Source organism: Echinops telfairi, unplaced genomic scaffold (assembly GCF_000313985.2).
Source record: "Echinops telfairi isolate 266 unplaced genomic scaffold, ASM31398v2 ScPeMD7_23;HRSCAF=83, whole genome shotgun sequence".
Taxonomy (NCBI): domain Eukaryota; kingdom Metazoa; phylum Chordata; class Mammalia; order Afrosoricida; family Tenrecidae; genus Echinops; species Echinops telfairi.
Window position 1 is genome coordinate 50327325 of NW_022103920.1, and position 27643 is coordinate 50354967.

Genomic DNA, 27643 nt, shown 5'->3' on the forward strand with positions numbered 1-27643 from the left:
TAAAAAAGTATGACACCAATATTTTGAGCCTAAGACTTGCATTTTTTGAATTTCAAGAAAGGCAAACATTTATTTTTTTATTGTACCTATTTCCTTTTCAAGAAGATTTTATTCAGTTTATGTGTTCCAAACATATGAAATGTATGAAACAAATCTATATGCAGAATGAGCTTATTCTTGGTAAAACAATTTTATATGCTAAAGGACAAAATCTTTGATTTTAATAAAGGATAGCTGTGTTCAGTCTACAACGGAATCCTTAGCCAAAGTGGTTTTTCAGATATAAAGTGATGCAATATTGTGTAACTACAGCTACTTACATTTAAACAATTACTTAAGGGGGAAAGTATTTGCCTTCAAATTCTGTGTCCTTAGGCAAAAAACATAAAAACACAATGTAGCACTATATTTCATATGTACTGGACTTTACTAAGAAAGTACTGGGAGTTTTAGAAATTCATCGCTGATGATTTTTACATTTATGTGACTTCTTGAAGGCGAGCTTCTCTTTGTGATGTGGTTATAATTTACAGCCACAGTTTTTAAGCTAAAACTATACCTCACCTTCACATATCATTTACATATCCTGATTACTTCCACATGTCTGGCATAAGGTAAAATAGTTTATGAGCATTGTAATGTGGCTAAGGCCACAATGAAATAAAATTCATCTTTGTCTAAAGTACCTCAGAAATTTATTCATGCTGGTACTTAAAATGTTTTCCAAAAGAATTTTTCTTCCCAAAAAATCCTTTAAAATCTGAGGGTGGTTAGTGTCACCTCCCTTTCAAACAGCGTCTAGATTTCACAGTCTGACTTCCAAGTGTCTTCTAGACAAAGGCCCCTTTAACTTGCCATCAAGTGTTCCTCATTGTATTTACTAGCTGCCGTCTGCAAGTTTATTTTCTTGAGTGACTGAATATCCTTTGTCCTGGAAATGGGTTATTTGTAACCACAGGTGGTTCACCAAACTGCTCAGAAAGACTCAGACATTTTATCTACAATGTTTCATTCAGGCTTGGGGGCATAGTAAATAGAAACAGTGTGCTAATTCCTATGTGGATTCAATACTCCTTAAGTTGTCCTGAAGGATGTTGTGTCTTCATGGACCAAGTCATTACAGAATACTATTCAAAGTAACCATGACGCATGTCGAGAGGATATGCTGTAAGTAGAGGAGCAAATAAAACTAGTCATTTCCTGGTCAGTTTGACCAAATTTTAAATGGCTAACTTTGGTGCATGTTGAAAACCCAATTGGAACTTACAATCTGTGAGATGTAGTCAAGCCTGGCCTTACGAAACAGGTGCTTCCTTGCTCAGCTCGGTTCACTAAGGTTTGGGGCCAGAAGACCTAAGAGTCAGGTCTTCTCTCATCTGTGCTTTCAACAAGCTCACTCGCTGCCCGGTAACAGGGCCCCGGTCACGGCATTTAGCTTTTCCTATGTAGGACGGGGAGGGCTCAGACGCCACGAAGTAGCGTTTTCATCAGTTATGTACTTGAACCACTTACGGAGCGCCCTCAGTATATAAATATCAAAATAACAATGAATTCCCTCCAATTACAAAACATGAAACTGAAGGTTCCAATAATTCTGAACATTTTCTACCAATGTCTTATTATTCTTTCATATCTGACATTTAAAATTCAGATATTTATGTATATTCCTATCAACACCAGTCTTTTATAGAATTTATGGTACATTATCCACAATCCGATACATATTTGTTAGTAGGTGATACAACAACTTAACAAATGACCTGAGCAAATATTAACTGGCCTCAAGGAACTAACATTATTGATTTTTTTTCTAGTACCATGCACTAACTGTGCATCTCCCTTCTCTCTAAATATTTCTCCCAAGATTCCGTGCTCCTGGATTTACACCATGTTTTGAGAAGAGCAGTTTTGGAATCCTCGAGGGATTAAAATCATGTTCCTTTTTAATGTTCTCTGAGTCTGGGGAACAAAAAGGAGTTTGAAGGGGCTATAGTATGAATGAGGTAAGGTTTCTCAGTGAAATACTTATAGGACTGTCTTAGCTACCCTTAACGAATGAGCAAATACTTTGTTGTGATGTGGGTAGGGGAGGAGAAAATTCATCCTCACAAATTTTCTGGCCTCTTTCTCACGAAAAATACAGTGTTCATTTTCTGAAGATGTCTTCATAGTAAGCCTCCATAATTGTCCTCGGTCCTTCCAAAACAAAAATGTATCAAGATGAGCCATTGGAATCTGCCACCATCCACCAAAGAGTAGCGAGACTTTTTGGCTTCTCCTCGTGCAGCACGTGTGTGAATCCTCATTAGCTGGAAAGCCATTTCCAAGACATAACTCCTCCATTAGATAAGAGACACCTAAGGCTGAAAAGTCTAATTATCTCCAAATCCTCACAACTAGAATGTTCTAGAGCCAATGCGGCGCCTTCTTTAATGGGCTTATATTCTCCTTTTCCTTGTGAAATGTTTGTCTGTACCGACTTCAAGATAATACTCATCAATATGTCAATAGGTAGAAACTTGAATACCCTAAATACAGCATTGCTTACGATTCAATAAAATAAATACTAATAATGTATATTATCAGATATATGTACTTTATTTGAATATGTGCTTATGTTTCATATATTGTGTTTTTGTAAAAGTTTATTATTGTGGGATTTGAAAAGGGCAATAGATGTGGTGGTCTATGTGGGTAACACTAGAAACATTTAGACATTATCTCAATCGATAAATAAATCTCAATTGGATAGAAGGCTGGTGTATTATGAACACAGACACATCCAGTTGAGTGAATGTGGCCCTTAGTCTATGTGGTGCAGCTCCATATTGTGGGCTACACGTTGTGTTGAACAAATAATTGTGTTAAACAATTTCATCTAGGTAGACTAAATGCAAAGGAGTAAATCAGCTTTACTTCGTATATGCTATCTTCTCAAGACAAACTCTTCCAAAATTAACATGCTGATGTTTATCTTCTTCTGAACAGAAATCCCATAATAAAAGTACATGGTTTTCCCTAAGTTGAGAATTAAAGTGAGAAGTCAATCATCTATGGATTCACTTAGGTCTGGGTGAAACAGGAGTGGACGAAATAGACACTGACCCTGCCTCACTACGTGATTTCATGGTTGCAAGAAAGAAACTATTTTTAAATCACTTGGTCTCACGGTGTTGTTATGTTAGAGATCTTTCCGAAGGCACTGTCTGGATTAGGAGTTTGAACGATGTCAAGGACGTCTGCTCTCTTAAGGAGTATGCAAAAGGAACCTTAATTCTGCCCTGAATGGGCGTCTCAGGAAGCAAAAGCCGTCTGAAACTCTATTGAACTTAAAGAACACACAGAGAAAGAAACTCCGTGGCTCCAGGCCAACGTGTGAACGTCGAAGAGGGAACTTGGGCCTTAGAGGGAGTGGCTTTGCTCAGCTTCCAATTTCATCTAGTTAGACTCAAAAGCAAAGGGGTGAATCCCTGAACTCCAGCCTCAGAGAAAAATGAATGCATTCATCTGCCACAGTTAGCCAATTCAAGCAAACAAACAAACATGGCTACCCTGGAGGTTTGGTTTTGCTCAAGTTGTGAGAGTCCTGGTGTAAAATACATGTGTGATTCCCGACCAGAGGTGCAAAAGGAATGCTCTGTCATAAACCTTAGAACATTTTCATGGGAAGTACATTTTTTCCCCAGCAGATATTTCAATCTCAAAGGGCACTCAATTTGGTGAAATGTACACCAAATAATAACTATTTCCAGTTTTGTCTGTGCTTTTTCGTCGGTGTACTCATTTCTGGAGACAGAGCATTGCATGTAAATCAGGGTGAAAGAAGAACAGAGGGTGCAGGCCTGTCCATGCTCTGCCTTGCGGCAATTGATGTGGAGCTATTGTGGAGTTGGCTTCTCCTTCTCCCTCCTGAAGTCAGATGTGGCCCCCACCCATTTCCTCACCATCTACAGGCAAGTTTCAATGCAATAACCTCTGTTAAAAATGTAACTTTATATAAATATATTTATATATAACGATAGGGAAATAGATCTATGTACTTATATCTATATGCTAAGTATTAAGGTAGCGAATGGACATTGGGTCTGGACTCAAGTACATGTGGTGAAGAAAGCTGATGGTGTATGGCTATCAAAAGACATAGCATCTGGAATCTTTTTTTTTTTTAGCATCTGGAATCTTAAAGACTTGAAGATAAACAAGCAGCCATCTAGCTGAGAAGCAACAAAGCCCACATGGAAGAAGGACACCAGTCTGTGTGATCATGAGGAGTTGATGGTATCAGGTATCAGGCACCTAAGACCCAGAACAAAATGATACCCAATGTGAATGGAGATTAGAGGGGGTATTGGTGGTGGGAGTAGAGACCCAAAGCCCATCTGTAGACAGTTGGACATCCCCTTACAGAAGGGTTGCAAGGGTGAGACATGCCAGTCAGGGTGCAGTATAGCACCGATGAATCATACAATTTTCTTCTAGTTATTTAATGCTTCCTCCCCCTCACTACCATGACCTCAATTCTACCTTACAAATTGGACTGGACCAGAGCATGCACACTGCTACTGATAAGAGCCCACAATACAGGGAATCCAATATAGATAAACCCCTCAGAGCCAACAATGAGAATAGAGATACCAGGTGGATAAGGGGTAGGTTGGGGAAGAAAGGGGGAATCAATCACAAGGATAAACATATAAACCCCTCCCAGGGTTACAAACAACAGAAAAGTGAGTGAAGGGTGGCAGAGGACAATGTAAGATAAGAAAATAATAATCTATAATTTATCAAGAGTTCATGAGAGAGGGAAGTGGGGGAGGGAGGGGGATTTGCGGAGCTGATCTCAAGGGCTCAAGTAGAAAGAAAATGCTTTGAAAATGATGATGGCAGCATATGTACAAATGTGCTTGACACAATGGATTGATGGATGGATGCCTTGGGATAAGAGATATAAGAGCCCCCCCAAAGTATTTAAATATATATATGGTAACCTTAAAAAAGTACCTCTTTTAAAAAGTTCTAAACTGTTCTATAGGTTTAAATGATCTTTCTTTAAATTATTAACTCCAATAACACAGGTTTATAAATATAATAAACTAGGTAGGTTACATTTTATACTGAAATCCTTCATATGTATTTTCTCACCTTTGCCTCTCAGTTTTCTCACATGGAATAATCATACTCACTTACTCCTAATAAGACTTCACTCAAAAAATATTTAACAACAAGTATGTGGCTTTTTCCAGTAAACAATAACAATTTCAAAAATCAATATGGCCAGTTCAACTCTGTCCTATAAGGTCATTATGAGCTGAAATTAACTTGAGGGTAGTGAGGTTTCAGGTTTGTAGTGTTGTTTTGTTTTTACTTAAATGAGAAAACAATGAGGATCAGAAACTCTATTACTTAAAATCAAAAATAAAACAACAGCAACAAGGGAGAAAGATCTATTGAACTGGCTGAGACTGGAGAACTTCCTCCACCTAGTGCCCTGGAGGACTCTAGATCCTGACCCAAATTAGCCCCCGAAGTCACCTGTTAACTCAATAACACAGGACCTCACAAGATAAAGACTATCACCAAGGAGTGCTCTGTTCCTTTAACAACTCATCTCCAGGAGCTAACAATTACTCTGAAACAAAGATAAGATTGTAAGAGGACAGGGAAACTAAATAAATGAAAACGGAAAAAGCTGAGCAGAAATATTAAGAATGTTCACACAGTGTAGAGAATGTTTCCAAGGTCACTAAACAATTTTGTGTATAAATTTTGAATGTGAACCTAGACTGTTGTGTAAACCTTTACTGAAAATGCAATAAAACATCATATTATGCCTTTGTATTTAGAATTATAAGGTTTATAACAGGGATATACATTTAAGAAGACACATTTAATCCTCAAGTCCAATTGATACCATAAGCTCAAAAACAAATAAAAAAATGGAGTACCATCAAGTCAATTCTGACCCAGGGGGACCCAAAAGGAAAGGATAGAACTGCCCCTGTGGTTTTCCAAGACTGTAAATCTTCACAGGAGTAGAAAGCCTTATCTCTCTCCCAAGGATCTGCTGGTGGTTTTGAACTGCTGACCTTGGGGTTAGCAGCCCAATACATATTAAATTAAGAAAGAAAGAAACAAAGGATCCATGAAATAGGAATTGGTAGTGAATTGGTTTAACAAGTTAAATAAAGCAGAACAGTTAGAAATAAGTAGGAGCAACAACAGCTATTGTCTACCAGAATACAGTATTTCACAACCTCAAAGATCTACTAAAACAGCATTTTGCATACTGGATAGCCAAACCCAACTACCCTTTCTCTTATACTTTAGCTAGAAGTAAGCCCAGTGTATGTATTTTATCGTCAAATTCCGAAGGCAAGATGGATTATCTCAAGTGTCCACCATAAAAAGAATCCTTACAAGTTTGTGCCACGAGTCACTCTGGTCCTCTTTTCAATCAACCCTACACAACTACATAGGAAACAAACAATGGCCCCACCTTAGATGCATGCCGCAGCAGTAAATTCATCTTAACAAACAATTTTTAAACTATTTGATTCCGTATGTTGTATTTGAATTTAGGGAAAGATTATGTAGCTATGTCATTATGTAGATATAGTTTTTAAACTAATACCATTAGTTTTTAAATGGTAGTTAAGTAAAAGGGGAGACTTTCATTGGAGCCCATACGGAAAACCCTGGAGTCCCAGCATCCCCTACTGTTTGGGCATGCCCAGCAAAGGGTCACTCATTCACTGCACACCCATGTCCCAGAGGGACTCCCTGGAGCCGAGCCTCAAAGCCCCAGGACTGGCTGGAGGTGGGGACGGTAGTTATCCTTAAAAGAAAAAATCCCACTTATAATAGTGGTGATTACCATTCTGCCCTAATTTCCTTCCCTTACTACATTCCTCTAATATTTTAATGCTCGAGCCTCTTTGCCCCATTTCAAAAGCCCCTGTAGTTTTGAGACGATGCGATACTACCTTCCTCCAAAGTCCGTCTGTATTAAAGAACTTATCTAAGAATCCATTAATTCACATGGTAAGCCACTAAAACTATATTGAAATGTCTTCCTTATTTACTGATGTTTTGTGTTTTTAATTAGCATCTCAAATATATGTAATAGTAAGCCCACTAGACATATTTTTCTGTGTGTAGGGAACATGGCCAATGTGTGTGTAAGTATGTCATACACATGGGAAATAAGGCAGACAGACTTATTTAGTGATAGCAATATAAGTTTGTACAGCTCATGGAAATCAAGATTTATTTAAAGTAATTCATAAAGATTATTTCAGGAGAGCAGAGTTCATGCTGTACAAATTTCAAAATTGAATGTAAAAATTAAAAAGTTTGACACTTATTCAAAAACACATATATAGTTCAGCTGTCTCTGCTGTGCTGTCCTTTCCTAATGATGTCCTTTCCTATCTCATCCTGATACAAATATATTTGTTCAGGAATTCTAAACAAAGCATTGTAAATTAACTTATATTTAAATATCAATAGATCTATAAGTGACATTTGTTTATTATTCTTACCTAGCCCCTCAAGTACACGAGATTAGGATTTAAAACAACTCCAAATATATCTTTGCCTATTTCCATTTCACCAAACCTTCTTGGGGTTATTGCCAGTCTCATCTCTGATCCTGAGAAAGTAAGCCCTCAGGATGGAAGTGGTTGGAATGATGCTGGCTTTGAAATATAATGATCCTGCTGAGGGTGAGCGAGGCAATTAGCAGAGTTCTGAAATGCTTGATTCAGCAAATTGTCAAAAGGAAAAATATATACAATTTAGGTTCAATCCCAAAGTGTATGCATATATACTTATAAAATATATATTATAATACAAAATATATAATATATATCCTTTAATCTGATTTTAAATACCGGTTTTAAAAAAAATTACTTTATACTTTCAACTTTGGTTGGTAGGACTAATTTAAATATTTAGATAAAATGAGATCAAGATTGAAACATTTTTCTTCATGGTCAGTCACTGCTTGGTTTTCAAAATAGTCTGTTCTGGCTGTGTTCCATGAGACAAGCTAAGAGAATGATACGAATAATAGAGTTATTCTTCCATATGAATAAAGCAAACTCCTCAAGGTGGTACCTAGGGTCATGTATGTTTTGTTACATGAGCTCTCTTACCGGCAGGCAAACATATATGGCCATGATACTTTCTAAGCTCAGTCTCAGGCTAGGCTCCCTCAGAAGGTGGCATTGTTTGTGGGGAAAACCATTGCCCTAACATCTGTGCTCCTCCTGAAGGTTTATGCTAGAAGTTACCATTCCATTTAGTCCCTCTGAGAATGCACACTTTACTTACAATGACTTGATTTATTATAATTTGGCATTATTTTGGTACCCAATACCAGCTATTTGAGGTTTTAAAAATAAGCTGTGTCAAATGAGGCATTAAATCAGTCAACAGTGAGTGAATCTGCTAACCATCAAGATTATAAAAATGAATAATAATGCAGACATGTCCTTGAAGACCTTACAATATGGCTGAGTATAGATGACTTACTTAAGTAGTTTTACAGACTAAAGAATCCATGTGATGTATTCAATAGAACAAAGCTTCATTTAGTTTGCAGATAACTCCAATGGGTGATGTTATATTTTATCTAAAGATATGTTTATGATTGCAACAACAAATTTATTATATGGTTTGGTTAACATTGTTTTCCATGCCACATTTCTCAAAGCAAAGGAAACCTGGAAATGCAGGTTTAATGAGTCATTCGGATGATAAGACTCCCTGGATTTATAGTCCTTTTAAATTTTATCACAAGCTTATAGAATATGAGGACCAAATATATGTTCTATTTATCAATAATATTTTACTTTCTGCTTACCATCATTTCCCAATTCAACTATAAATTGTACATTTTCTTACCCAACTTTGGTAGAATCCAGCTTTGTAATTATATAAAAATATACCAATGTTTATCATTCAGCTTATTGGTTTCAGATATAATTTATTTAATTTCCATGTGTCTAATGATAATTTTAAACAACTTACAAAAATGTATCATACTTTTAAAATTTTAACACATGAAACATTCCAAGCATTCTTTTATGTTCTTAATTAGCTATTCTCCAAACTGTCTTATATGAAGAAGAAGGCAGCATCAGGGTTAGAGGAAGGCTTATTAACGACCTGTGATATGCGGATGACACCCTCTGCTTGCTGTAACAAGGAGGACTTGAAGCTCTAGCTGATGAAGATCAAAGAATGTAGCCTTCAATATGGATTACAACTCAATGTAAATAAAACCCAAATCCTCACAACCAGGACCAGTAGGTAAAAGGAGAAAAGATTGGAGCTGTCAAGGATCTTGCCTTGCTTAGATTCACAACCAGTGCTTATGGAAGCAGCAGTCAAAAGCTCAAAGGATGCCTTGCATTGGGTAAACCTGCTTCACAAGGCCTCTTTAAAGTATTGAAATGCAAGGGCATTTCTTTGAGGACTAAGGTGCACCTAAGCCATGGAATTTTCAATAGCATCATATGCATGTGAATGTTGGCCATTGAATAAAGAAGAATCAATGCCTTTTAATTATGGTACTGGTGAAATATATTGAAATTACCATGGACTGCCAAAAGAACAAACAAATCTGTCTTGGAAGAAGTAGAGCTAGGATACTTCTTAGAGGCAAGGATGGTGTGAAAATTACACAATTTCTTGTCAACTTGAGCAAAGGGGTTGAGTCTAGCCTGTTAATCAGGTCATAGCCTACCATGCCTCTGTGCGGGCATGACTTTCTCCCGAGGGTTCTGGGAACTTCTGTCTTCCTCCTTGGAGGTGGGACATGTACTCTCTCTGCTTCACATTCCTGGTGATAAGCCAGATGGAGCTACCCTGATGGAGCCAGAGCCCTGAAGCTGGAGGAGCCAGCTGGAGACCCACACCAGTGCTGAGATGCTTCCACCACTGTCACTGGATTCACAAGACTTCCCACCTGTGATCACCTGGCCTGTGACCTCGCATTCGGTGTCATTGCATGTGCTGTGAGTCTGAAGAGGAATTTATAGACTGGAATTGGACATATGGGCTAATATCAGACTTATGTACTTGATCTGGACTGGGTTGGGATGTTTTCTCAGTATACAATTGCTATTTTATATAAAACTCCTTCTTACGCACATATGAGTGTCCTGAGATTTGTTTCTCTAGTCAACTCTGACTAACACATATGGATAGACTTCTCCTCAAGTACTTTGACTGTGTTGTCAGGAAAGGCCAGTCCCTGGAAAAGGACATCATGCTTGGTAAAGTAAAGAGGCAGTATAAACGAAGACCCTTAACAAGATAGATTGACACAGTAGCTGCAACCATGGGCTGTAAGATAAGAACAATTTGAGAATGGCACAGGACTGGGCAGTGTTTTGTTCTGTTGTACATAGGTTTTCCATGAGTTGGAACTGATAAATTAGCACCTAACAACAACAATCAATTATAAAAATGATAAGATATTATGATGAGACAGGCTGCCTTATTTCTATTATGAGTGGGTGTTTTATCACTGAAGCTTAAACTATTCCTTTCTATCTCTCTATCTATCTATAGATAGAGAGATAAAATCTATGTATATATATGTATATATATATACATGTGAATATAAGCTTCAAAACTTCAAAGATACAGAAAGTTTTCCTTTAACTTTTTGAAGCCTCCTCATGTATGTACAAACAAATGAAGCGAGGTCAAAATGTATTGCAGAAAATTCATAGAAATCTTTGATAAACCAAAATATCAAAATTAAGACACAAATGTGAAGTTATTGTTTCTCCATATAGTCTCCCTCTGGGTCCATGTACTTTTGAAGGTGCTGTTTCCATCTTTCTATTCTTTCCTTGAAGAATGCTGCATTCTTTACACCACATCAAAACTGTGCTGTTGGCATCGGCAAGGACTACATCATACTCCTTTTCAATACACTTTGAATTGGGATGGGGGGAGTCTGAGGGAGCAAGATTGGGGCTGTAGATTGGATGGGGTGAAGTTTCTCAGTAAAATTCGGATAGAATAATCCTTGGTACAATCAGCGAATGAGCTGGAGTATTGTCTGGATGGAAAGCAATTCCGGAGCACAACTTCCCTGACCCTTTCCTCACCAATGTAGTTCTCAGTTTGCTCAACATTTTTTCATAAGTGGCCAGGGCCATTCTGTGTCCTCTGAGAAAATCTGTCAGGATTACTCCTTAGGAATCATAAATTAACTTTGCCCAGCAAATCTCCTCTGAAGTCACTATTTTCATTGGACCTCTTCTGAAGGCAGCACAATGAGATTCAACAGGAGGATTAATGTGAGAATTGATCTGCAACCATCCTGTGGCTGCAGAGCCATGTTTGAACATATTTTGATTGAAATAAACCTGGGTCTATTGGAGCTGGAACCCTAGTCGCAATACTTTTCTACATACGTGTGTGTGTGTACAGAGAGAGTGCCCTGTGTGTGTGTGTGTACAGAGAGAGTGCCGTGTGTGTGTGTGTGTGTGTGTGTGTGTACAGAGAGAGAGTGCCCTGTTGGCATATTAGCACATTGATTAAGCATTCAGCCATCTCGCTGAAGGGTCAGTAGTTCTAATTGTTCTAAGGGACAAAGATGCGACCGTCTGCTTCCATAAAGACTAAAATTACATTCTTGAACCCCTTATGGAGCAGTGTTACTATCTTCTATTGAGTAGCTATGCTTCAAAATCTACTGAATGACACGTGTGGGAAGATTTGAAATATATACATCTATATTGAAACATACATAAACTTCAAAAGGTTCATAGAAAATTAAAGATAGTGGAATTTTTTCACAAGTATTTGAAGCCTCCCAGTCCACTCCTTCCGTATCAATGTGGTTTGGTTTCAAAGACCAGGCTATTAGGCAAAATCAGCATTCGACCACTAGAAGGACGGCTACCCTGGACCCAGATCTTCCGACCGTGCTCTGAACTGTCATTGGAGCCGGCACTTGTGCAGACCCGAGGCCTGGCACCTGGGCTAGGGGCACCGTTGGCAGTCCCCGGCTCCACAAACCCGTGTGGCTGGAGTTCAACAACCTTTACACATTGCTGCCCATCAGTCAACCCTTCCACACGCCCAGCTGCCTGTTGCTGCCCCGCAGTCCAGGGAGGATCCCACTGTCGTGAGTCTTAGAATCTGTGACTAGGAGTCAGGATTATAAGGAAGAAGAGCATCCAGCTCAGACCACAGTGGAAGTGAGCTTAGCCAGCTTCTGCTGTGGGTTCCCAGGGTTCAGATTACACCAGTATCCTTCAAGCTGTGGGACTTGGTCCTTCCAGGGTGCTGGAGTAGAGGAGAGCAATAGCTGAAATTTCCTCTGCCCCACCTCCTCCTGGGCCCCTTCGGCTACTCCTGGCCTTTCTCGAAGGAGTCCCTCAGAATCCATCCCACTCCCAATTTTAGCCTGAGGACCTGCAGTGATGGCTACTGTAGTGAAGGGGATCCCATAAGGGGTCTTCTGGAAACCTGAGGTTTCATCTGTGGGCCTCAAAGAGGTTGGCTCTGTGGACCAGCAGCTCCTGGTACTGGGAGGAAAGTCAGGTTAAACTGAAATAGTTGCATAATTGATTTTGCACTATTGTAGGCAAACTGTCAGTCCTAACGGGCCAGGGATGGGGGTGGGGGTGGGGGTATACACCCAGCACATATTGTTGCTACTAGGTGCCAGTAAGTCATTTCCAACAGGCACCAGCCCCATATCTGAAGAGTAGAACTCCTCCATATGGTCTGCAAGGTGATCTTTTGGAAGCCAACCATAAAGCCCATTTCCTAGGTGCCTCTAAGTGGGTTCAAAGCACCAACCTTTCAGCTGGTAAAGGAGTGTTTAACTATTTGCACTATCTAGCCTCCAATTTATGTATTTACATTTGTACTTATATGTGTATGCATAATGTACACATGTGGAGGCATCTCATAGCATATGTACTTACATAAATTTATTAGTTTGCTTGACACTTTACGAAACAACTTCAGACGCAAATTCTGGTTCTTTTTTTTTTTTTAAACAAGTAACTGATTACATTTCCAGAGTTGAAATGTATCAAAAGTGATGTAAAGAGTACATCAAGGTCCTTAGGAAGTTCCATGCTAGCTAAAGTGTGTCTCTTGTGAATGTTACATCTCATAACTCTTGTGCCGGTCTTTCCAAACTTGGCCTTCTTGGGTTACCCTGTGTATTTATCTTAGCAGCCTGCCCATTTCCCAACTAAGGAGAGAGCTGTCACAAATTGCTAGTGCCACCTATTAGTGAAAGCCTAGAACTGCAAATCATGATGATTCCTTTAAGTAGCACCTCAGAAGTATGAGGGATAAAATCCAACCTAATACTCATAGTTTTTACCTTTTAAGTTTTTAAGATGGATAAACAGCATGAACTAGACTTATTTGGATATATTTATGAGTTTTGTAAATTTTGGAATACAATCATAAAAAAGCTGAGTACTTTTTCAAGGACTTTTTTCTAGTAGGTTTAATCAGGTTAATATCTCATTTAATTAATTTATAACGATCTGTGCTATAATCTCATGACTTTGCATATGATACTGGATAATGATCAATTCAGAACGCATATTAGTCCTGCTCTGTCTGAACGAGTTTAGAAAGATTCAAATGTAAATTTCATGCAGGATAATCTAGACTTCTGATTTTAAAAATCAATGTTACCTATAAGATTTCTTACACACCAGTGTTTATGATTACTTAAAAACATAAAGTATTTAAAGTATCTATTCAAAAACATGAGGTAAACAAGATGGAAAGTTTAATCCACAATACGGTTCAATATTCACACTAAACATAACTATGCGACGCTTTACAGTCAGTCTTTGGAGGGTCTGACACCTACAGCTTAAGTGAACAAGATAAGGCTTTCTATTGTCATCAAGAGCGACAGTCCCTGCGAAACCAAAGGGGCAGTCTGCCCTGTCCTATAGGGTCACTATGAGTTTGAATTGGGATGGACACGATGACAGTGAGTTGGGGGTAGGGGAGAGAAAGAAGCCATTCTCACAATTGCTCTTACGTTTGAGCCCCTAATTCAAGTCACTGTGTCAATGAATCTTGTCAGGGCCTGACACATTTTTCACCTTCCCTCCGCTTTACCAAGTCTAGTGTCCTTCTCCTGACAACAAGCCCAAAGTACAACATGTACAAAGTACATTCAACAAAGTCTGGCCGTCTTTGCCCCTAAAGATTTACAATCTCAGAAACCCACAGGGCAATTCTACTCTGTCCTACAAGGTTATATGCGTAGGAATCGACTGGAGGGCGATGAGTTTGGTTTTGGGTTTTATAGGCAATCATATTAATTAATTCTAACAGAATTTATTCTGGAAATATTCTCTAATTGTATTCATTATTAAAATATAAAATTTAAATATAATTGACCAAATACCACAATATATTTGCTACTTCTGTTGTTTGATTTATGTGTGACAAATACAAAGGGGAAAAAAGAAAGAAAGAAAAATTAGTAAATATCTAGGGGCCCAGGTGATTCAATGGTTAAAGCACTTGGCTGCCAACTGCAATATTTGCTGTGTGAATGCCCAAGAAGTCCCATGAGAGAACGCTGTGGCAGTCTGCTTCCATAAAGATGTACAGCCTAGGAAATCATATGAGGATGTTCTCCCCTGCCCTATCGGGTCGTCATGGTCAGAACAGACTGTTATGGTAATGGATTTCAAATATCCAAATATTACAAATCACTAACAGTACAGGAATTTTTAAAATGATTCATAGGAAGGGAAAAACCAACCTAAAAAATAAAGTTAGAATAGGAAAATTTTTATCTTATTCATATTTGTTTAAGATAGTAATAACTGAATGCCATTATCAAAATTTGTTGGACTAGTAGTTTGCATGTAATTGCTTTGTGGTCTCAGTTTTTTCCTACTTGCTAAAGTCTACACTGTATAAATTATTATTTCAAAGGTCAACCTGATTGGCAGCTTAAAGCAGAGAAGCCACAAGTGGTGACTTTCACTAGCCCTCATGGGAAGGGATCAGAGTTAGAGCAAGAGATGTGTGACTGAGTGTTTTATTATACTTCACCAGGCATACTTGTTGAATAGAGGAGGAAAAGTTTTTCACTGTGTTTGAATTTAGGATTTCAGAAAAAAAACCACACGCACTAATTATCTTAGGTGAAAAGATTTTGAGAAGAAAGCTATGTAAAGTTAGAAATCTGCTACCACATATACAGTGATTTCATTGGGGGGCAGAGGGAAGTTACCCCAAGAGATTTAGAACTTATTTTCTTTGCTCTGTACATTTTAGTTATCCTTTGGCTCCCCTACCTTTCTGAAACATGTTGCATTTGTGTTCAAAGGTGAGGACTGTATAAATGTGAGAATATCTTCAGTATAATACATATGCCATCCTCCAAATACTACTATGTGAATACTCGAGATATTTGTGGAAACCTTGCATAGGACTCAAGAGATCATGCCAACTATATTTCTTTTATCTACAATGGGAATATAATGTGAAATAACTTATTTTTAACAAATTTGAAACTACTTCAGCTCCTGCATGTTTCTGGGACGTTTATACTTCCCAATCATAAAATATGCACACTCACCATAAAGATACACACACAGCTAAAGGTTGGCATACTGCTTTTTCATACTGTTGCATAACTGTTTGTTTCTCCTGCAAAATGCAATCAAATTTCAACTAACTCATGAAATAACAGAAAATCATACCATCATCTTCCACTTGGAATGTATGCTATATTGAAGTCTTTGGGGGGAAAAATGTATGGCAATCATGAAGAAATACATTAGGTCCTGAGTTTTAAACAAATGACAAATGCTCCATCACTCAACATAATGAGCTTTTCCAGGACATTACGTGGTTCAGTTTTTGGTCGAAATCAATGACACATGCAATTCTTCATCTGGCCATGTGATCCAAAGGTTAAATAAATGCCTTTACCCTTACCTTCCTAGGGAAGACTTTCTTAGTAAATAGCAAGATATTTTAAATGCTTCTCTTTCCTATTTTATACAAAGCTCCCCTGCAAAAAATCAAGCTGATTAAGTTGTAATAATGAGTTTATCATTTAAGTCAGGCAATCTCTTCACATCTTCTGATAATAGAAAAAATAAGTTATTTAAAATTTCTTAGTTAAAAGTATGAAGTTTGGGTCTTTACCTTTTGATCAATGTTATAATCTCTTAAAAGAGTTAAGATGGATAACTGTTTACTAATTAAGCTTGTTGACTCTCTTGAAGAGATTTTTCTTTTTGCTTCTTTCAAAGCAGTGTGTGTTTTCAAATATATACATGTATGTCGTGTATGTCGTGTGTGTGTGTGTGTGTGTGTGTGTGTGTGAAGCAAAAGTATCTCTGCGTGAATGTTTCTTAAGGATAACTTGTGTGCGACTGCTGAGGTTTGCAGAGTTCTCACATTGCTTCCCCCACAAGGAGTCTAAATCAGGCTGGTGCAGAAGGAAAGCCATCAAACCCCACTTTTCTAATATTATCACTTCTCCAGATGGTCCTGAAAATGTCTATTCAGGCCCCTTTTCCTAGAAAGTGAAGAGGCACCTTAGTAGATATATAAGCATATCCACTCCAAAGGCTGCTTTCTTGTCTTTACTTCTTTTTACTTTCCCATCTAACATACCAAATCTCTTTCATTTCCTACCAGGCAAGATGACAAGTGTTCAGTAAGCACAGCGATTACCTGAAACTTCCACTTGGCAACCTGAGCAAGGAGAGAGTTAATGGTGGATCTTTGAAAACAAGTGACCATGGGAAATTAGGGTTGCCGGGGATTTAACTCTTTATGAATCATGCTGGAATTTTTTTTTTTTTTTTATGGCGAGGCAGGGGGTGTTTTAACCATGCTTGACACCTAGTTAGAGGGGAATAAAAGTAGTTGGATTTTTTTTTTTTTTTGCTTTTAAAAAAAGCCCTTATTTTTTTTAAGAAACAAAGTATTGACAATTAGTTGCCAAGCAATTGCTTTGGCAAAACAAGTGTACATAGAAGACACAAAAAGGTAGTGACAGGCCAAAAAAATGATAGAAGAAAAATGGCTTGACCCATGATTTTCATTTGTCATGCTGCTGTTTGTTTCACAGCTGGTTTTACCCACATTGCCAAGCTCGAGGTGTATCATGGAATTGTTATGTAGCTACAGGGCAAACTTTCATTTACACAGAAGTGGAAACAGTTTAATGGATGTCATAGTCAGAGATGGTTTCTAAAGGTAAAGGTAAATCTATATACATATATCATCAATATATACACCTATGTATAGTTTGCTTCATCAGGTAGATTTGACGCATAGGTCTATAACAATGAGCTACTTTAAGTAATACTTTCTATTTCATACACACAAAGAATCAATGCCTCTATAATGGGGAGTAACCAATTACAATAGATTACAATTTTCTTGTAAACATAAAAAAGCATGATTCTCAAATGTTACTTTATTTTACATTGAACACTTAGACAAATACATTTTATGATCTCAAACTTGTTCTAAAATCAAACCATATTGCCATTCATATCTCCAAGAAGAAAAGTCACAGGAAAAGCTTACTCATAAGGACTACAGACGGGGGTAAAGTGAACCACCAGCCCAAGAATTATCTGATGGCACCCTGTCAAGAGTGAAAAGAGAAAGCAAATACTCAAGAAAACACAGATGCTGTATTGTCATATATTGTGAAAATAATTTCAGAATGGTTACCAAATAGAAATGTAAATGGAGATTTAATTAAATATTCAATGAGTGCCATATGAGAATATGTAATCATCTTACATTAATCAGTAAAATTGCCATTCTACTTGCTGATATGGAAAATCTATTTTTAATTTAATTCTCAAGAAGACATTATACCAAGAAATGCAATTCTTTCCATTTCAATGTATTTTTACCTAGCAAGTACTAAGTCCAAACACATATTGAATAGGTGTTTAATTTTCTAATTTAAAGTGTGAAAATTACATCTCTCCTCCTTATTTGAGATCCTCATTCAGGCTAGAGAAAATGTTCCCGATTATAGGAAAATAAAGAATATATTTTATTACAGAAGGGCAATGTACAGTGGACAGACATCCCTACAAAAAGACTCAGTGATTTTCTTTCACATTATAGGCTAGAAAAGGGGAGCATAATTGGAAGCTTCCCATGGCCCCTCCCCCATTCTAGAAATCTGAGAATCATAAGAAATCAACACCTTAGAGAGTAAAAACTACTTGAGTTAAAACAGTTTAATCTCCAACTCCAGGTTAATAACATGGCATTTTATAACTATTCTCTGCCATTGAAAGTTTTATATGTCATTTTGGAATCTATGCTAGCATTACTTTACATATATATCTGCAAAACCTATTTCAACAATTGCAAAACAAATATTTTCTTTAAAAAGAAAACTCCTTAACAAACAAGCATGCACTTTAAAGTTTAACCAAATAAAGTATTAGCAAACCTATGATATACCTTTTATTTTCCTTTCTTAAATTTATACTATTCAAAGGGGAATTTCACACCACCAGCTAGGCAATCAGAGTCTCCTCAGTTCTCACTGTAGTACATATGGAATTAAGTAACATTTTATTTCAAAAGCTTTAGCTTTACACCAATTAGCCAAATATACTGTCGTTTGTATAATCATAACACACTGTAGAAAAACTAGTCTGCTCTCCCCAGTTTATATTCTCTTGGCAAACCCTGATCTACTGCTTATGTTAAGCATCTGATTGTCAGATTTGAACCAACTGAATATTCATGATGATGATTAACCATTTAATGTCTAAAACCCAGAGGATACAACAATGTATCATACTCATTATTAGAGGTGAGAGAGGCATAGCTACAAAAGACCTTTTTTTTGCATTAGCATATTTTTAAAATCCCTATGTAAGTCAAGTCAGGTCAATTAACAGATCCTAAGACAGAATCACATATGAGGATCACCACGTACCAGGCAGGCAGTTCTCTGCAAATGGAATTAAATGTTCTTTGTTTGCAGCATTTAAATTGTCAGATACCAAACACGAGGCATGCTTTTATTATTATTATGTTTGGTGTTTAAATCACCTCCGAAAGATACTCTCCATCACATAAGGTCTCCCAGGAATAAAGGAAAGGTCTGATAGTTTGGACTGGGGAGGGAGTTCGTGGAATGAAAAGGGGGTGTGGGGTGGGGGAGCCGACTCGAAAGCTGACCAAATACCCGAAAAAGAGAACAAAGGTTTACCTTTATAGGATAATTTCAGCCTTGGCACATTGTTCCTCCCGTTTGGATAGTTTGCCCTCGCCGAGAGGAGCACTCCCCAGAAGAGACAGGCCAGCCGGGGGAAGCAGCCCATGCTGCCGGCGCGGTGGCTCCTCGCTCGGGTGTCGTGCAGCCGCAGAAGTTCACACAATCTGCAAACTGGAGGTAACAGGTGACCTGGGTCAGTTTCATTCATAAATGCGGATCATCGGGCCCTCGCGGCCACACCAGCACCTCTTCCTCGCAGCCGGCACCGAAGCCCGGAAACTTCAAACCCTCCAAAAAAAAGGGGAAAGAAAACCGGAGCGGCCACCGGATAATGAGGCACAACTGTTGTGTGGAAAGGGGACGGGGACAAATGAACGAGGGCTGCGGCCGGCGCTTCCGAAGCAGCTCCTTTCATCTACGCTCCTCCGAGAGCCGGTGGCGGACTCTAATCGGGCTGGGGAAGCGGAATAAAAAGGAAACGGAGCAAGACGGGGAGAGAGGGAGAGGGGGAGAGAGGGAGAGGGAGAGAAAGAGACAGAGGGAGAGGGAGAGGGAGGGAGGGAGGGAGCGAGAGAGGGAGGGAGGGAGAGAGCGAGGCGCCAGCAGCGCGGACTTTTCCTGCACGCACGCAGGAGGGCGGCCGCGGACCCCACGGACAGGTCCCCGCACTCCGGGGACGCGCGCAACGGGCGCCCCCCCGCCGGCCCTGCTGTCACCCGCGCGGGCAGGGACCGCCGCGCGCCCGCGTGCCTGTGAGAGGCGTGCAGCTAGAAATTTACTGCCCGAGGCGAGCGTTGTTTTATAGCCATTTGGGGGTGCAATTTCGATTTTTTTTTTCCTTTTGAATTCTGGCTTCTGCTACCTACATCATGTCCAAGGCATGCTTATCATTATATAATCCTACTGACTGGGTGCATTCTGGGCGTGCTGTCGGTGTGCTGTCCTGTGCACCCCTCTAACTTTAACCACCCCAGGTTTCACCGCCCCAGAGAGCCGGCCCTCCTCCCCACAAACCCCTCCTCCCTCCCCTCCCCTGGCCCCCACCCCCACCCCGCCCTCCCCCGCCCCGCGTCGCTTTCCGTGAAGAAATTCCGAGCAAAGCCCATTTCAACAATCAGTTCGAGACAGATATAGGTCCGCTGAGAATTATAAATTACGACAGGGGATTCTCAGAAGGATAGTCAGAATTTGAACACAGTGATGGGTTCCCGGCTTCTGGAATGCTCTGGCGAACATTTTCAATGCACCTCATCTTGTTAATTCAAGCCGCTTCCCTGATTTTGGTTTCCAGTGCAGGCGGGGGCGACGACAAAGTCCACAAAAGTCGGTGCCGAGTGAGTGTGCAGCACCCACGTCTGAGGCAAGCTCCCGGTCTTCAAGTGGTGGGGAAGGGTCACTGACTCCTCGGGACACATGCCAGGAACAGGCAGTCACGCAAACATCATGAGTTAGCCTTTCCCAAACAGGCGTGCTGCGGGAGATGGTCCAATTTCTCCTATTTTTCTCTCAATTTTCCCCAGGATAGTATTTGGGGGTGGGGAGGATTATAGAAGTTGATAGGAAACAACTTTCCCTTCTTTAGCCCCCAGCTCCTGCTACTCCCCCCACCCCCACCCTCCTACACGCCCACTCCGCCACCCCCACCCCCCACTTTCCATCCCCACCCCCACAGCACCAGCACCCAGCGCTACAGACTTCCTTAAATCTGAGGAGGGTTCTTCTTTGGTAATAGAGAATTTGGGGGAGTGAAGGGAGAGGATGTCTCTCAATTGCAAACATAAACACTTAATGAAAGTGGCTTAGTATTCGGATCAAGAATGATTTCAGCATTGCCACCACAGGGCTTTATGACCTACTGTCCACAGGGCAATAGAGAAGCGTGTGTGTGTGTGTGTGTGTGTGTGTGTGTGTGTGTGTGTGTAGGTGGAGGAGGTGGAGGAAGAGGGCAGGAGGATTAAAGAACAGGGCAGTGGGATTCTGTCCTCCACTTCACTGGATTGACTCATCAAGCTGACCATATTGAATTTGTCAGTTTCCATAAGCTTACTGGCCAGTCAGTATTGTCAGGACATTAAAATCCAAAAATAATGTTGATTTTAGTGATTCCCACATTTGTTATCCTGAGCACTTTCATGCCCTGGGCAATGGATTAAGGCTACAAATGACAAGAGGCTTGTCTGTCTTGCCTGGATTACTCTCCATAGACATTCATTCTGCAGAGGAATGCACAGCACTTGGCCATTATTGAGAGGATTGGATTAATGAATTATCCTATTGAGATATCACATGCAATTTATTTGAAAAACTTTAAGTCATGGCCCCGTTTTTAATAATATATAGTTTTATATGCCCGTTGGAAAATCATCGTTAAACCTACTTCTTGCTACCTAGAGTAAGAAGAGCAGGTTTCTATTGGTCAGAATTAAACAGGTTAACAATTTCACTTCTACCATGTCTAATCCCGAATTGTTCTGATTTGTTCCAGGAACAAAGAAAAGTTTGCAAGTTCAATCCAAATAAAAGGGGGTCAAAATTGGCTAAAGGGAGAAGGAAGACATTCATCCGTCTGTATTTTGAACCACACAATCAGGACAGTGTTTTTATTTTGTGAAACAAATAATTTAAATTAATATTGATACCTGGAATGTGGTAGCACAGCACCTCTCCCTACCCCGTTCATGTATACAATCACATGCATAATCTTTAAAGAACATCGATGGAATAATGTTCAATGTTTCTCTTACCCTCTGATTACTTCATGGCCTTTGCCATTTTTTATGCTGTCTGCAAGCTCAATAGACTTACCTCTATGCTTCCTTTCTTGAAGATTAATTTTAATTTTTATTTCCAGAAATGTGAGAATTGTACATTCTTACGGTACATATAATTGTTAGAGACTGATAACAGTATAAAATACTAGAATTGCAGGCATTGTTTGTGATAAAGAAGGGAGGAGGAAAGAGTTATATGCCTGAAAAAAAAGTCTTAAAAATGTAGTTAGCACTCTATGTTTCTATTCCGTTCTTGAGGGAATTTGTAGTGTGAAATGAACACAGGAAAATTGTTTTCACCTTTAAAAATACACCCCAGAACACACCTGAGCTATCTGGACTCCCTTCAGTTTCCATCAACATAGAAGCAGGGTAATAGTACGTGTTAATCAGAAATTATCAGAATCTGCCTGCACATGTGAGTTTTGTGGGTCTTGACGCACACCTCAAAACAACTCTGTTAATGCCTTAGGCCCAAATATAATGTATCGGCTACATTGCCACCTGCAACATTGATGTGACGGCACCACTTAGCAGTCTTTAAAAGTCACAAGTATGACATGATCTTTAACCACTGACTTGGATATAAGGTTCAAGGAAAATATTTGTTTTGTTTCTTTCTCAAAGTAGTATTTTCAATTATTGTCTAACCTACAATCTACATTATGTCAACCCAATTTATTACCGAGTTCCTAATTTCTTCTTAAATTTCAAGTTTTCAGATGTGATTAACTTCCACTACTGTCAGATTTGAGCAGGTGCTTAATTTGATGATCCTGCCTTTGTATACATTTCTGTCACATAAATCAGTAGTTTTTAACTTCACCTAGCTCTATATTGAGATGGATTATGTAGTCTTTTAAGTATAAATCCTAAGAGTGGCAGCTTTCTGCGTGTTGAACTTGATTTTCTAGAGAAACAACTTTGTTACCTTCATAACAGGTTGATTGACACTTGTTTTTCAATAAAGATTCATACAGTCATAGTCAGATAATGCAGACATTAAATGTTCTCCATTGGAAATGGTATATTTTTCAATTATTTATGTGCTGTATAAAACTGATGACAGTGTATTCGTGTGTGTCTGCACATATGTGGATATAAAATGTCAACTACCTAGATAGTTTTGTCTGCATTATGAAACAAATTTGGTGGCCAATAGAGGTTGCAACTTAAAGGAGAAATTACTGTTCTGATCTGTGATATGCTCTTGCAAGCACCTGCCCAGGTTACAGATGCTTCAAATTCCTGTGAGTCATACAGGAAAACATTTTCTCTGTTTGTGAGTAAAAGAATATAAGAAAGCATGATGACATGTATATTTTAACAACTGTAGATTAAATATGCTTACAGTTAGGGTTCACTTGATTTCATATGCTTAGTTCTCCCTGCAGGAGCTCCCTCTCCACGATTTATTGTTAGTAGAGGCTAAATAGAGCAACTCCCCCAGAGTGGGGGTCATCTACTGAAGCTGGTGACTTATGTGGAGTTTCACAATAAGTAGGAACAACTCTAAGAAGGACACTGATAGGAAATCAAGTGCATTTCTGTATTCTTCTTAAGGTGTTTTACAAATGTCATGTACAAAACTTACATAGATTCCATGCAAAATCCGCTATTTCCTGTTATTTCTTTTTCTTCAAGGGAATGCTTCAGTAGTGTATGAGAAAGGCCTATGATCAAGAGAATTATCGGTAATGCCATAGTGGAACATTTGTCCTTGCTCTGACTTCTCATGTTGGAAATTCATTTTTAATGAGGGTTTTTGCTGGTAGAAGGAATTTGAACCTTTCTTGTTTTGTTTTTTCTTTTCTTGAAAAGAATTGCATGGGTGAAAGAAAATTCTTTAGAAGATCAAAAGAGATGCTTTAATTGAAAAAAATAATAGTTGATGCACCATTTTTTTTCTGGTCCAAAATGATATCTGTTTAAGACTGACCAGGCTCACGACAGAAAGCTGGAAGTGGCAGGTTAAAAGCAATGTTTAAACAATTAAGCAAACTTATTTTTATAATATGACTCTTATCTATTCTCTGAGCATAAGAGTTGAGAAAAATCAGTAAAATGCAAAGGGAATTAAGTCTCTAGGCCCACATTAACTCTTCTGACACCTCTCCCCACCCCTTTTGCACCCCATCAATAGGGATCTTAGTAAACTAAGTCCACCCTCCTATGAATTGACTTTCAGAGAGTTTGAAAACAACTCCCACAACTCTCTTGCAACATTAATGTTCTTAACACTAAGATGAATAGGGGCTCCAAGATAAAAGACACTGCTTTTTGAATGAATTGAGACAATAAATGTTAAGTACATGCAGAAGGAGACTAAACCCAGACCTGGAAGCAACATGTTTGTGGATGTACAATTTAAGGAAAAGCTAAACAATTTATGCTATTGGAAATCGCAGGAAAGTCTTTGCATTAGCGAGGTGGGGGAGATTTTCCTTGAGCTTTTGAGTTGTGAAGTTAGTAGGGGAGTTTCATTCCACTTGTAAATTTGAGGGGGCTGGGGGGCAGCCACAAGAAAAGAAGTGTCTACACTCCTAACTTATGGTTAGGCTCCAAGTTCCATCTGTGGCTAAATCCAGTTAAAGAAACACCATTTGTCACTTGGGTGATTCCCCTCTTTTCTTGAGAATGTCTGTACTATTTTTCAATATTTCAAAATGCTCTCAAGATTGCATTTTTCCTGTTCCATCTGTCTCAGGAACTTGTCAACACTGCAGCTTCTTGATACGACTATCTGATAGACAGAAGCAGTGTTCCTGAGTATTAATATATTAAAAAGACAATGAAACCCTGACAGTACCTGTTTGTGTTCTCTCTCTCTCTCTCTCTCTCTCTCTCTCTCTCTCTCTCTCTCTCTCTCTCTCTCTCTAAGTGAGAACGTCTCCACCTCAACGCAAATGGAACAGGAAAGTTTTCAAGGGAGACAAAAATCCCATTGTTACTTCTGATCAGTCCGGGCTAGGCAGCGAGGGGGAAAAACGAGGCGTCTGTGGAATACAAATGAAATGAGCAGGTTGGCTGTTGAGTGTTTCAGGATATGAAGTTATTAGCTATGTGCATCCAGTGAAAGCATTTCACACACCTTCTCAGCTAAATAAGTAACTGAGCAGATCTACGTGAAATAGATTGACGGTAAGAACTAGGTAACACGGTGTAAAGGGTGATTTTACATCTGACTCCGGCAAAGTAGATGCATCCCTTCCCTTTGTTATCCTCTGCAAAGAATGTTGCACCTCAGATGTAAATTTACCACAAGCTTTATATTCTTAGGAAGCAGCAGTCTTCACACACAAAAAAGTTTTTAAAGAGTGTAACTGCTACAATCGAGAACCCAAATGCAAAAACTTAACATGGAAGCTCCTCAAAAGGGTTATTATGATGGCAAAACCAACTGTGTGGCTGACTGTGACGCAAAAGTAGAGTGCATTTTGCTTTCCAAGACGGAGATTTCTTCAAGCAAATTGCCATAGTTAGAAACAGTGATTTCAGATATTTCTTTCATATTTTGTATTATCTTTTAAACACACCATTTGGTCTAGTTGATGCCCTTCCTTTTACTTATTTATTTTTTTGGTGTGGGGGTGGGGATTTGGTAAAAATGCAGGTTTTATTTCACTGCCTTGGCTACAGGAGCAGCTGTCAGCCTATGGGGAAGATGAGGAAAACCCTTGTTTATTAGCTAATATTTTTATTATTATTAAGAATAATTTATGAAGAAAATTCCCTCTCCTCATTTTTCCTTAGAGCCTAGCCATAGAATTAATTTGTCTGAAAATCAATCAACATAAACTCATTTGCCCATATTGCTGTACATATGAGAAGAGAAATAGCATCCAAGATGACCAGGCTTGAGTCTTCTTAAATTACAGATCTAAGTTGAAAGTGGTTTACCTAGAAGACTTAAATGAAAATGTGACTGCTCACTTGCTTATTTTTAAGTGATTTATTATTTTGGTGACGTAAAGCACTTTAAAGGCCCAAAATATGTTACAGATACAATTTTATAATCCTGCCTTTAAGGTATCAAAATGCACAATTGTGCTGAATATTTATCTAACTTACAGATCTATCTAAAGTGAAGCATTCGCCACGGTCAAACTAGGAAACTGTCATCACCACGCTAAAGCATAAGAAAAAAACCAGTTTATTTTTATAGTTATGATCTCAAAATGATGAAGGCATTTCTTATCATTAAACTTTATATAAATGACATGCAGTTTTTGATAGAATTAGAAGCTCTGGTGGTCTCATTTTAACACATCATATAATCATTACAGATTTAATGATACCGTGAAAAACTAGTTCAATTCTTTTAACCTGAAATGACAAAAACTGAATGAAATTTAAAAAAATAAAATTTCAGGAATCTAGTTAATGTGGAAATCTATTTCCTGGGCTATCAACATGAGAATGTTGAAGATAATTTGCTTCAAGACATATAATTTTAAACATGCCATGTCTTTACATTCTAGTCATCTTTGAAAACATTGTATGTCCTAGATTTTATTGGTTTGGTTCATTTATATTCACTCAACAAAAATTTTAGTTTCAAAATGCCAATCATGCTGCTAAATGCTAATAAAACACATAAAAATACTAATTCGTCTTCCACTCCCCTTCTTACTACAACTCAAATAAGCCAACTATAATTTTCTCTGTATCTGTTTTTGCCTCTATAAAGTTTATATATATATATATATATATATACACACACACACACACACACACATTTCTATTTTTAATCAATTTCTGAATCGGTTTCACCCCTTTGAGTAATATCTTCTTTACTATTGAGGGAAACCCTAGCTGATGGCAGATTGTCTACATATTTCCTAAGATTACTGATGATTATGGGCTATTATATTCCCTTAAAGCTAACCTGGCTATTTTAGGGTTTTGCATTAGGAACAGCAAAAATATTTATTTTAGAAAGCTTAATACCAGACTAGTCCTCATGTGATAGAGTTAAGAGCCATACTGCTTTTCCAAAACACTATCCTATTGCTCGATCCCTGAGCTCCATCCCCTTCCTTCCCTCAGTACAGGCCCTCCTGTCCCAGGGTTCTAAAATTTGATGCAGAGTCTCACAGAACTCATGAACACTAAGAAAATATATGATGTGATTATGGGGCTTTTAAAAAAATCATTTTATTAGGGGCTCATACAACTCTTATCACAATCCATGCATATATCAATTGTGAAAAGCACATTTGTACATTCATTGCCCTCATCAGTCTCAAACCATTTGCTCTCCACTTAAGCCCCCAGCATCAGGTCCTTTTTTTCCCCCCTCCCTCCCCGCTCTCCCCTCCCTCATGTACCCTTGATAATTTATAAATTATTATTTTGTCATATCTTGTCCTGTCCGACGTCTCCCTTCACCCACTTTTCTATTGTCCATCCTCCAGGGAGGAGATCACATGTAGATCCTTGTAATCGGTTCCCCCTTTTCAACCCACTCTCCCTCTACACTCCCAGTATCGCCACTCACACCGGTGGCTTTCCCCTCTACACTCCCAGTATCACCACTCACACTGGTGGCTTTCTTAAAAGTGCCTCAGAACTTTGTGGTCTGTTGACATCTTTGGGGTCTTGTCGACTGGTTTTA

The 27643-nt window shown here is 38.8% G+C and overlaps 1 protein-coding gene across 4 annotated transcripts in view; it reads right to left on the bottom strand.

The window, feature by feature from the left end:
- SEMA3A (semaphorin 3A) overlaps positions 1 to 27643 on the bottom strand; it is a 382377-nt gene that overhangs the window by 223181 nt on the left and 131553 nt on the right. For 2 of the 4 annotated variants that reach the window (XM_045288865.1, XM_045288867.1), the window contains exon 2: positions 19250 to 19426. In XM_045288865.1, the coding sequence (XP_045144800.1) occupies positions 19250 to 19361 (112 nt within the window). In that variant the 5' untranslated portion in view covers positions 19362 to 19426. Of the gene's footprint in view, positions 1 to 19249; positions 19700 to 20121; positions 20174 to 27643 lie in introns of those variants that run through there. The other 2 variants (XM_045288866.1, XM_004702629.2) reach the window with 2 other exon arrangements.